The following is a 12,259-nucleotide window of genomic DNA, read 5'->3' as shown; positions in this document are numbered from 1 at the left end:
GTAGTGCCCTTGATATAAGGAAGGAGGGCCATGCCATTGTTTTCTTCTGTGTCTTGGTTTTTGGGGGGTGTTTCTTTTTGGATTAGCTTCGTAACCCTGTTTTGCTGGTATCCGTTGGCGATTAACACATTTGAAAGATTCTGTAACTCAGTTGTCAAGTGGTCTTTGTCAGCCAGGCGTTTGGTTCTGGAGATGAGAGTCTTGGCTACGGAGTTTATTTGTGCAGGGTGGTGGTGTGATTGTGCATGTAAGTAGCGGTTGGTGTGTGTTTTTTTCCGGTAGATAGTGTGTCCTAGGGAGCCATCAGGTTTTTTGTAGATTAGGACGTCAAGGAAGGGAAGTTGGTTGTTGGCTTCTATTTCCATAGTGAATTGTATTTTGGGGTGTAGGCTGTTGAGATGTGTGAGGAAGCTATCTAGTTTTTTCTTCCCGTGTGGCCAAATTACAAAGGTGTCGTCAACATACCTGAGCCAAAGTTTGGGTTTGTGTTCTGACTTGTCTAAAGCATTGGTTTCAAAGTGTTCCATGTACAGATTTGCGATGACCGGTGAGAGGGGTGATCCCATAGGTGCTCCTTCTATCTGTTTGTATCTTTGTCCATTGTGGATGAAGTACGTGTTGGTTAGGCAGTGGTTGGTCAGGTCCAGGATGTATTCGGGGGGATTGTATTTGTTTTGAATGGCTGTCAAGGCTTCATTAATGGGCACTTGTGTGAAGAGAGATACAACATCGAAGCTCACAAGTAGGTCGTCGGGATGTAGGTTTTGCTTCTTTATTGTTTCTATGAACTGGAAGGAGTTTGTAACGTGTGAAGCGATAGATTCTGCATAGGGCTGAAGTTGCTTAGCGAGAAATTTAGCGAGATTTTGTAGAGGTGAGCCTATGGAGCTGACTATTGGTCTGAGTGGTGTTCCTTCTTTGTGTATCTTGGGGAGACCGTAGAGTTTGGGGCATCTGGATGATTTTTCTCTGGGGATGATTCTTAGCTGGATTTCTTCACTGATAGGAGAGGCTTTTATTTTGGATTTGGTGGTTTTTTCCAGATAGGTGGTGGGATCTGTTTTTATAGGTTGGTAGGTAGGGTCTTGGAGTAGATTTGATAGTTTTGCTTGGTAGTCCGATGTGTTCATCACAACAGTGGCATTACCTTTGTCTGCTGGGAGAATGATTATGTTGTTGTCTTTCCTCAGGTTGGTGAGTGCTTTCTGTTCTTCTTTGTGTAAATTGCTTCTGGGTGGTTTGCTGGAGCAGAGGATGTTGGTGACTTCAAGTCTGATTTTATTGGCTTCATCTGGGTTGATTTTGGTTAGGCTAGCTTCGACTCCGCATATGATGTTTTCCGTGGGGATGCGTCTCGGGGCGACTGCAAAGTTGAAACCTTTGGAGAGTACTTTGGTTTCAGTTGAGGTGAGGATCCTGTCTGATATGTTATGTACTGTTTGTTTCATGGGTTGTTGTGGAGGGTGGCTGGGCTTCTGGCGTTTCTCTAGTTTGTGGAGTTTGTTGGTGTGTGTGTCTGTCTTATGTGCGGACTCCGTTTCAGCTCTCCAAACGGCTAGTTGTTTGCATTTGTCCCAGAGTGCAGGGTGGATTTTGTTACAAAGTTTGAGGTGAAGAGTGAGCAGATCTTTGTTGGTTTGGTTTAGTAGGTATCTTTTCTTATGTAGTTCGTTTCTGATTAGGGATAGTTCAGTTCGTTTCAGGATCCTTTCGGTAGCTGGGGTTTTAGAGTGGAATTTAAGTTGGAAGCATGTGGGAATTAAGTTGTTGTCTCGGCAGTTGCGTAGGAACAAGAGATCACATAAGATGGTGGCTCTTCGGATTTCTAGTTTCTCGTAGGTTCTTGTCAGCTGGAAGGTTTCCTCCCCGTAGAGGTGAGATATTTGCTTTCGTAGATTTTCACAGGTACAGGAATGCAGGTTTTGGTGTCTTCGGGTGTCTTCCCGTGTAAGAGTTGGGGTGTCTAGGCGACGTTTCGACGAGGTCTCACTCGTCATCTTCAGGCTGGTGCTTTCGGCTTCTTGTTACTGGAACAGAGCAGGATCTCAGTGTTTGAGTTCCTATAAATACTGTTGAGGGGGTGTGGTGTATAGCCTCCAACGTTCTGGGCAGAGAGGAAGTTCCCAGGTTAGTGTGTCTTTTCTTCTTTTGTTCATTAATTACTTGAGGGATATCTTGAGTGATTTCTTGAGTGATATTCTGAGTACCACTTAGGAGGGTCATTAGGTGTGGATTAGTTGCTAAAGCTTTCGTGTCTTGACCTCTTGAGCTTGTAAAGAGTTTTTTCTGAGAAGATGGCTGTACTTCACTTAGTTGTGCTCTGGCTTGGCTTCGTGTATAGGGGCGAGCTGTGGTTTTGTGCCCTGTGCCAGCCAGATCTGTGTAAGGATTGCAGGGGGGTGCAGCATCCGGAGGTGCCACTATGGTTTGGCTACTGGATGGTGTCTGTAATTTATCTGTGGAGAGGGTCTGGGTTTGGGTCTGGTGTGGTTGATTGGAGATGGCGTTCTGTGTGCCTCTGGTTCTGGTGTCGGTTTTTGTGGGGAGGGCTATTTTCCAGATGTCTGGCAGGCGGGACGTATCGTCACGCTTGTTCATGTTGTGAGGGTGTTTCTCTATCTCGATGGCTTCCATGATTATTCTCTTGTGGTGGTGTTCCGTGTTAAAGAGCAATTTGGAATCTGAAAAATTAATTTCGTGTCCTGTTTCTTTCATGTGTTGGTAAAGAGAGGAAGTTTTTTCTTCTTTTTTGACGGCATTCTTGTGTTCTGCGATACGTGCATTTATTCGTCTGTTTGTTTGTCCAATGTACGTGGCTGGGCAGACTTTGCAGGGTATTTCATAGACCCCTTGGTTTTCTAACTGGATTTTATCTTTGGGGTTTCTGAGGATATTGGCTATTTTTTGGTTGGTGCAAAAGGCTGTTTTGATATTGTGTTTGTGGAGGATTTTGCTAATTTTATCTGTAGTGCCCTTGATATAAGGAAGGAGGGCCATGCCATTGTTTTCTTCTGTGTCTTGGTTTTTGGGGGGTGTTTCTTTTTGGATTAGCTTCGTAACCCTGTTTTGCTGGTATCCGTTGGCGATTAACACATTTGAAAGATTCTGTAACTCAGTTGTCAAGTATATATTTAGTCAAAGTGCACCTAAAGTCATGCTGCACACAGTGGGATTACCAAAGGAAACCCATCGTGCAATTTGGTTGTTTTCCACCACAAGTCTTAAGATTATACAAGGGGCAGCCATCAGTTATGAAATACATACCACACCAAGAGAAGGAGCATAATGTGAACACTATTAGTACTGCAGTCCAAGACCAACTCCATGCCAGTGGGAACTACAGTCATGCGATACCTTCAGAATCAAACGTCGCCGATAAACCCTTGTAGTGATTCTCTGTTCTTCATCTGAGCTTGAATCACTCTGAATCTCAATGTCACTGTCACTGTCACTCTCACTATACTCCTGATAAATGCAGTTTTTAGTACATTTTACCAGCTCATTTAAAAGACAAACATGAATCTGAGCAGGAATAGAGGGGGAAAATGGTTATACCCAACATTAGTTCATCCTGAAAAACACCATAGGGGGGATGTCTGCAATCTTGCTTTCAGGGTAGGTAATATTTCAGTTAGGAGGATTTTGCCATGTCCACAAGTGAGGTAGGCATTCTGCATTCAGAGCTGCCTTAAAAATATTTCAAAATACACCACAGTTTTGTACAGGTATAGCCTGGCATAGCCATAAATGCGTGGCAGGCTACATGCAAACCATAGTTTACTGACAGGGAGGCACACCCTTGGGGACATGTACTCCCTTCCCACTTCCGGTGCACATTTCCCCCCTCTTGTCCCTTGTTGATCTCAAGTGTGGTTTTATATTACATCAGCAAACCATTGATTGTATATCAGGGGTTGGGCAGAAGACCAGGGTTTCAAATTCTGGTTAAGTGGAGACTCTTGTTTAGGAATGTTCAGGGCTACAGGGAAGGAGGAAGGGCATGGGAAGGCTCTTGTGGTTGGCTCCTGTTTTGCAAACCACGGTTTGCAGAAGCAATACAAAAAGCCAAAAGACTGAAGAATATTAGCAGAAATAATTCTATGATTCTAAGTAGAAGCCCACAAGGAACTTGCGACAGAGGGTAGAGAAGAGAGTAAAGAGCATTTTAATTTTTTTGCCTTCCATCTGCTCCTGTGGCTGTCTCGACTGACTGGCGAGAGGATCCTGGAGAGCTTGGCACCACAACCCTAGTCCTTTATGTAGGCTTCCTCAGAGTCCTCTCTTATGCTGAGTCTATGGACCTGGGTGGCCAGCAGGACTCATGGGGTGCTGGCTTCATGTCTAGAGGGTTCTCCTGATGGGGCACTAGACCTCTGAGGTCCCTTGACCAGTCTCCAAAATAGGTTTGGGGCTGAGCAAGAGCCTTGACTCCATCACAGTTTCCTTCATTGACCTAACTTTCAGTAGCTGCATGCTGCTCTCCACTGCCAACAGTGAGCAGCATGCACACACATTCCTTGGTTCAGAAAGATTTATTGAGAGTTGGGTTTTTTTAACCCATTTGGGGGCAAATGCCAGATTCTCAGAAGGGACCATTTGCAGTTTTTTGAGCAGGCTCGAAATCACCCCCATCATTTCTTCCTGCTCCCTCACCACAATCCTGCTTCTCTGCTTTCATTTCAAGGAAAGCTTAAACCTGGGTTTAAGCGAGGCTTTTAAAGTGGCTGATGAGAGGGATGGAGTTGGCATAAGAGAGGGGAGATCACTAAACTCTGTTGCTCTCTAAACTGAAGTTTCAGCACTGCATGGTTGGCCCTAGCTGGGAAGTTTTTGGGGAGAAATATAAAAGGGAAGCCACAGAGGGAAGTTCATTCTATATTCACAATGCTTTAGCTGAATTAAGAATGAAAACTCCCACACAAAGTAAGGCGGATGGCATTTATACCTTTTGTTCGGACGATGTTGCTCCTTCCTCTTCCTGGGCTTTTGGTCTCAGCTTGCTGTCATCGGAAGTATTCCAGCTCGTCTTTTTCATGCTGACAGGCACAGAGGTTTTAGGTGTATCGACTGCTGGTTTGCTTGCCTCTTGCAAAGATTTCTGGTGCGACGTTAATGAGATGGTTTGCTGCTCAGTTCGGAGAGAACTTTGCGTTTTTGGTTTCACAGTTTCCTTGTCGCTCTGTTTTCCTAGGATCTTTGCAGACTCCTGAATGAAAGGCTTAGTCTTTGCTTCTGTTGTAGATTCTGAGTAGCTTCCATTGGTTTCCAACTTTCCTGCTTCTCCTTTGAGATATGAGGTAATAGAATCTCTACACTGGTCAGGGCTACAAGAGACAAAGCAAACATGATCAAGCACTGGAAAATAGATAAGTGTTAATTTATGTGTTGTACTTCTGTCCCACCCTTCCACCTCCAAGGAGTTCAGGGTGACGTATATGGCTAAATATTTTCTTCACAAAAAACCTGTGAGGCCGGTTAGCCTGAGAATGAGAATATGCACCAAAGGCTCAATATCTACCAATGAGCTTCTATGGCTCAGAGAAAATTTGGTGATGATCTGAAGGCAAAAGAAGCTCTGCTTTTTTGGTTTCTCAAACAAAGAGAATAAAGTTTGTGTGTGTGTTTAACACACAATTCAGACTAGAGCTTTCCATTAAGTACAGTGGGAGGGAGTATAACTCTGCAATAAATTTGGCATTCAAAATGTCCCAGGTTTAGTCCCTTACAATTCCTCTTAAAAGGATTTCAGTAAGCAGGTGTAGGAAAAGCATTTGCCCCCAAGACCTTGGGTGGCAGCTGCCAACAGTGTGCTCGATTGTTAATAGCATAAGGAAGATTCATATATCCACATGCCAGTATGGCTAATTAGCATTTTACCAGTGCTGGTTTTGATCTTGTAGTCCTAGCTTATTTCAGGAAGCATATCCCCTTACATAATTTCCCTCCCTACCCAGAGTATTGAGATCAGCTAACAAGACCCTCCTAAAAGTATAATCACCTTTGGATTTTGCATTAGCATCCAATGCAAATGCAAAAAGAGCAGGGTCAGGATTTTTTGTCACTGCTCTGGGACTTCAGTATACCCATGCTCTCTCCAGGAGGCCTGTGCAACTTTTACTTTACTTTTTTTGAAATTGGAAAAGTGGTCAAATATTCTTCTGTTCCTTTGGGAACTAGGCTTATGTATTTCCTGCTGCCCATTCTGTTCTGAGCCTGATTTTATTGTGCACCCCCCCCCCCAATCTTAACAGTGTTTGGGATTTCACTGTTTTAAATGCAATACTGTAAATTTGCCTTGAGAATATCGGTGCCTTATAATCTGGATTGCTGCTTACTTACATAAGCATTATATAGGTACTTCATCTAGAAATACAATGACCATGGGTTTGGGGGAAAAAGTCATGTGTTTTCAAAATGAGAATACTTGGTTAGTTGAGCACTTTCATACCTGTCATCTAGTCGATCCAGCAATTCACCGCTTATTCTGCGTCCTGGTGTTGGCGGCTCCACATTGACGCTGGAAGCCTCACTCTGCCAACCTGTAATTGAAGACAGTTCCTGTTCTGCCTGCTGCACATACTTAAGAATAGACAAGACTTTTTCTTCTGTCATCTCCTCAGACTCAACTACTTCGTCAAGGTGAATGTCTTCAAACAGAGATTTAAGCTTTTCTTCCGTCATCTCATCAGTACCAGACTTTTCTCTCTCCTGCTGCTTAGTTCTCACTAAAGTTGGACTAGTCTCTTGGCTTAGCTTTTGTTTTGGTACCTCGGCATAATTACCAAGATAGCGTGGGTAATCATTAAAGTCCATTTCATCCAATTGGATCTGGCCTACATCTTTAGATGCTCCTTCTCTAGGCACTGAGAAATCGTGTTTGCCGTCTTCCAGTGAAGTGTCTTCTTCAGTCACCACTGGAGGTTCTGCTGCTGTATCATCTATGTTTCCCTGTGGAGTTACTAACACGTCACTCAGTCTACTGGGAGTTCTAAGGGGTGACTCTATGCTAGAGAAATCGCTAAAGAAATCATCTTGCTGGGAAGGGGTGGGTGGCACGAAGCGCAACCCAGTGGGAGTTTCCAGTTCCACTTGGATGGTGGGATAACCTATGGAAGACAGCACATTTGGACTGATTGCAATGAAGTATGGAGTGACATATAATCAAGCATGCAGAGTGGCCAGTTAATTATGTAAAATGCGGAAAATGTATGAAATGATAACAACACTTTAATTAGGAATGTAATAATGAATGTAACATCCTTAAAGAATGCAACAAAACCAAAGTAGATGAAATGGCTAATACAGCACAGCTTATTACTATTATTGGCCTACAGCACACATGGCTGCAATTTTTCAATTACTGGTTTTCCAGTAATTTAAGTAGTATTATATTTCTCTTCTCAATAGCAAATGGACTGAATCTGGATGGCTGCTTGCTGTCTTTTTATATCAAGAGTGGTATTTTGTGGCAAAATAACTTTTCTGCTTGTATTTGGATTTACTCAAAAAGTTTAGATGTAATGAATTATGTTATAAAACAAGACAGCCAGGATTTCTTAAAAATTGGTGTACATTTTTATCATCCAGTTTCCAAAAGATAAAACTACTTGGCTTTATACCATTACAAATGTGAAATATCATCTGTAGATACTTCAACTTTAATCACTGCATCATGATAACGCAGTTGTTAGAAACAAATGAACCTTAAAGAGGGCAGAAAAGTATAGCATATTCTCAGTGACTGTAGAGTCAAACTCTAAAACAAAAACTACAGGGTAGGGAGGATCTAGATATAAATTTCGGGAACAGTAAAACTACAGAGATGAGAGGATTGTGATGAATAAGGAGATCTTGGTGATCTTGGAGACTGAGGCGATCTTGGTGACATGGGTACAATCAGAAACACTGATTGAATAAAGAGAGAAAAGAAAAACATAAGCAACAAAAAAGAGAGAACAATAATTATCTAGAACAGGGATGGCCCGCTGGAGACCTGTGAGCCTGATCAGCCCTGAAGTACCTCCCCAATTTTAATAAATGTGTCTTACAAACAATTGCCCAAAGGATATTGCATGTAGAATTTAGTGTATAGCTATATTAAGAGCATCCTGAAAAGGCAAAAGCAAGCTACCAATCAGCCTCATGACAGAATCTTTCTGGAAGGACATTACTTCCTCCACCCAGCAATTAATGATATTTTGCCACCCGAATGTGAATGCTCCATACCTATAGAGCCCTTACTGCTAGCTTTGCTATGAAGCCTGATCATCCATAATGAGGTCTGCTTGCTTCTGTGAAAAGTGCTCCCAAAGCCCAGAGTAGCAGCTGGTGAATGGAGCAGCCCCCAGGAATACAGAGGTTGACCATCCCTGCTCTGGCAGTTAGACTTGAACATAGACAAATGAAATGACAGTGAACTGTAAACCATATTCTCAGAGGTAAATATTAAATTGATGAGCTGATGAAAGGCTGGGATGGGGAGAGAGATCAGCATTACATTGTGCTGCCTGGAGAGCAATGTGCACTAATGTCCCCGTGTTCTGCAACTGAATCAACTGAGAGAAAGTTAAAAGGTAGTCTGGTCTTGGTGAGGACAAGAAGCTTGAGGAAGGTTCAGAGGAGAGGAAGGATAGACAGCAACACAGAGAAGCACATTCTCTTTGTAGAAAAGATACTTGTCTCTGACTAAAAGGCACAAGCAACATTTCAAGAGAAAAGTTCTTAAAATGTCCACAGAATTTTAATTTCTGCAATGCGGTGATTCAATGACCAAGAATGTTGCTTGGGGATGAATTAAGCTCATAAGCGCTGCACACAGCCAGAAAATCCTTGCAGAAGGCAGCAAAAACAGCATGTGTTTGAATAAAATACAAGAAAAGGGAGATTCATAGTGTTTAGAAGAACATAGCTTACAAAATGAAACAAAAAAAAGGAAGTATTTGGAAAGCAGCTTAATGTATCTTCAAAGTCAGAATTAGTTTTTAGCACCTGATCAGTAGTACAGATTCATTTATATATTTATCTGCTCAATAAAAGCCTTTACAGTTGAAGAACAAAAATTGAAGTTAAATCTCAGCATAAATCTGGGCATTGATTAGAGTACCAGAATTTCATTATCCCATTAGGGTAATTTTAGAATGTAAGGAAACAATAAGCAGTTGTAATTTTACCAAAGGGAACAATTTCACAGTAATTTTAGACTGAGTTCAAATTAAGTTAATGTAGCCAAACAACTCTGAAGTGTTCACTGATACATACCCTGATTTTTTTATATATTTGAGATAAATAAATATATATTTTATTTGAAACAGTATCATCTTGCATAGTTTATGTTATTAGATGAAAAGACCTTTCTGTGTGGATAAATATTGGTCAAAATGAAACAAATTCAGTTACCATCAACAGGATCATGGAAAACATTATTTTCATCTGCAAAGCTTCTGGTGCCTGAAATGTTTCCATAATCAAATATTGGTCCTTCCAACAAAGTTACAATGTCAATCCGATTGATTTTTGTCAATATAGAGGTTAAGGCATCAGCTGTGGAAGGAAGAACAAAATAGATGAAAAGTATTTCATAACTGAAATTTGTAACTGTCTATGAGTATGGCCAGTGGTCGCAACATGTATAGCATGGGAATCTTTATGCATGCAGTGGATTCAATCAACCAGTCTCTACTTTCCAGTGCACGTTCCCAAGTGTTTAGAGACATGTGTCTCACCTTCACACTTCATGTATCTACCATAGCGAATACTGGTGTCGTAGAGTGCCAATAAAGCACAAATCAGCTCTTCGTCAATACTCTGTATAAGTGCATGCTACTGTAAAAATGGAATAATTCTATTGCCATGCGGTACCTCCCATAGCCATGCCTTATCACAATCTCTAAAACAGTGGACAGCATTCTCCTCACTGCATTGTATGTGCATGGAACTACTTTGGGAAAGGGCTATGGCTCAGTAGGGGAACACATGGTTTGCACACAGAAGGTCCCAGATATCTCGGCGCAGGGCTAGAAAGACTTATGGGGAGCTGCTGCCAGTTACAGTTGGCAATGCTGGACTAGAAGGATCAATAGTCTGATTCAATATAAGGCAGTTTCATCTGTTCTCAGTGTGAGAACTGTGAAATTGTGTTGTTTTAAGCCTATCCAGACAAATCCAGTTCACACACGCATGCATATTCCTTATTCCTTGACTTCTCAAAACTTGATGACCCACAGCTGAATGCATGAATTGAAATGTATGAATGAATGTATGAATTGAAAATTATATCTATAGTCTTTGATCTGTGGCATTTTATTCTAACATACTGGTTGAGGCTACAGTCATTAAGTGATAGGTCTAGTCTGTGTATGAAGTTCAGCAAAATATGGACTTCTACATACTTAAAACAATAATAGTTATGAAACTTACTTGTAGCATTTTTCCCATCTCTGGTCACCCATTTCTTTAACAACATGAAGCTCTGAGCAATCAAAGAGTTTGGGTTTTCTACCCGGATTTGATTAATTTCATCAACAGAAAAATTCAGCTCTCTTGCCAGTTCTATAACACGGGGGAAATGGAGGGGAGAGAGAGATAACAAAGTTTATTTTGAAAACTCTGTTCAGCAGGTCACACATGGAAAAACCAAGTTTGGTTCAGATTTCTGCCTTTTCAGTGTAACTTGTCATAGAAATCGGAAAGGAGAAAGTCCTCTGAGAGAGCAGGTATCATTTCATCCTGCTGTCTGAAACCTATCAGCCACTGTTTGTGGAGCTTTGGGCTGTATCCTTCCTTCACCAGTTCTACAAACCCCACCCAAGAGAGGTCAAGTGGTTGCACAGTTTCTCTAGTTTCCTGCTGTGTCTAAATATAGCCTTCTCCAACCTGCTGCTCTCTAGGTTTTTCGGACTACACCTCGGTCTACAACCCTAGCCAGCATGGCCAACTGTCAGGGATGATGGGAGTTGTGTTCTAAAACAGCAGCAGCAGGCTGAGGAAGTCTGTTCTAATAGGACTAAATCAGGGTTCCAGTCAGGTAGACAATCACTGATGACCTCACAATTACTATGTGGCATAGCAACACATTGGCTTCAACTCAAAGAACTGAAGCTGGTGTTTTATGCATGCACCAGGGCTTTCTTGTCTTCACCTCCTCATGTTGTAAGTTACCCTGAAGACTCGGATAAATCTCTGGAAAGGTATATGATGTAGCAAGAGAACTGCAGTCAGAGAGAGGGAAAATGGCCAAAGCAGACACACAAAGAGTCTTCAAAGTGCAAACAGGTACCTTCCACTCTCATACAGAATACTTTGAATCCAAACTGTCAAATATTGTATACAAAGCTATAAAATATTTCTGACATGCCTGGGGTATGTAGGAGGAAGCAGGAGAAGGCAGCAATGAGAGCTCCATTCTTTTGTCAACAGTGGACAAGAGGGGCATGTCAGGAGATCTGCCTGCTCCTTGAGCAGGACTGGTCATCTGCCTTACTGCCAAGGCAACATGGCTGCAACCAATGCTTCTCATGGCCCCGGATGCCCCGTGTGCAGTCAAGATCCTTTCTGGAAGCTACACAATTTTTAGTACCTATATTACAATACTAGTTGGTGAGAATGAAGAGAAGTCTAACTCGCTGGCTTTGCTTTGGAGAGAGGTCTTTATAAAAAGGGCCTTAGTGCTACTTCAAAAGTATTTATTTCTTACATTTCTACAGGACAGATGAGGAAGAATAAACCTTGTTAACCTCTCCCCACCCTACAATATCTGAGGCCTGTGAGGAGACAGGACCAATGCCACTGCATTCGTCTTCTTCTTCGGCGATCACTCATAGCCAAGTAAGATTGTATTCCATAAACCGTGTTTATGGAAATTTTATAAGGAGTACTACTAGAGCACATTTCATAAAGACCTCTTGCAATCTCGCTTGTCCACTGTATCCCTCTTTTTCTGAAGACAAAAGATGCCCTGAGGACTAAACTGCGCTGTAACACACACACATATACACCCTCAGCCTGGGTATCCAAAGGAATTGCTAGTTGCAATATCATCACCACAAAATAAAATCTTACCCGTCCAACTAAGTCCCAGGTGATCGGCCACTATTGCCATCCTTATATCTGTCCGTTCACATGGACTCTGTGGACCTGTGATTTATAATTTATTGATTAAAAAGGTGCTGTGAAAGAATTCTTAGCACTAACAGCATTTTAATACATTGTACTATGTTAACTGGTGCTCAGATCAATTGCTAAAATGACTGAGTGCCCTAAA

General features: G+C 42.0%; 2 protein-coding genes across 67 annotated transcripts in view; one reads left to right on the top strand and one right to left on the bottom strand.

The window, feature by feature from the left end:
- The window catches only part of ANK3 (ankyrin 3), a 401,108-nt gene that overhangs the window by 8,700 nt on the left and 380,149 nt on the right, over positions 1-12,259 (bottom strand). For 32 of the 43 annotated variants that reach the window (XM_081190769.1, XM_081190787.1, XM_081190760.1 and 29 more), the window contains 6 exons: positions 12,058-12,132; positions 10,417-10,548; positions 9,397-9,540; positions 6,449-7,106; positions 4,946-5,324; positions 3,355-3,522 (listed from right to left, as the gene is read on the bottom strand). In XM_081190769.1, coding sequence (XP_081046895.1) covers positions 3,355-3,522; positions 4,946-5,324; positions 6,449-7,106; positions 9,397-9,540; positions 10,417-10,548; positions 12,058-12,132 — 1,556 coding nt within the window. The remainder of the gene's footprint in view (positions 1-3,354; positions 3,523-4,945; positions 5,325-6,448; positions 7,107-9,396; positions 9,541-10,416; positions 10,549-12,057; positions 12,133-12,259) is intronic. The other 11 variants (XM_081190766.1, XM_081190792.1, XM_081190761.1 and 8 more) reach the window with 4 other exon arrangements.
- LOC308585316 (uncharacterized protein) overlaps positions 1-12,259 on the top strand; it is a 131,096-nt gene that overhangs the window by 23,158 nt on the left and 95,679 nt on the right. For 7 of the 24 annotated variants that reach the window (XR_014007246.1, XR_014007247.1, XR_014007248.1 and 4 more), the window contains one exon: positions 11,703-11,736. The exons of 16 other annotated variants lie outside the window; for them this stretch is intronic. The gene's annotated coding sequence lies outside the window, so the exon portion shown is untranslated. Of the gene's footprint in view, positions 1-10,804; positions 11,272-11,702; positions 11,737-12,259 lie in introns of those variants that run through there. One more of the 24 variants, XR_014007253.1, reaches the window with a different exon arrangement.

This window comes from Podarcis bocagei (assembly GCF_964188305.1).
Source record: "Podarcis bocagei genome assembly, chromosome: 4".
NCBI classification, from domain to species: domain Eukaryota; kingdom Metazoa; phylum Chordata; class Lepidosauria; order Squamata; family Lacertidae; genus Podarcis; species Podarcis bocagei.
This window is presented reverse-complemented; position numbering and strand designations above follow the sequence as displayed.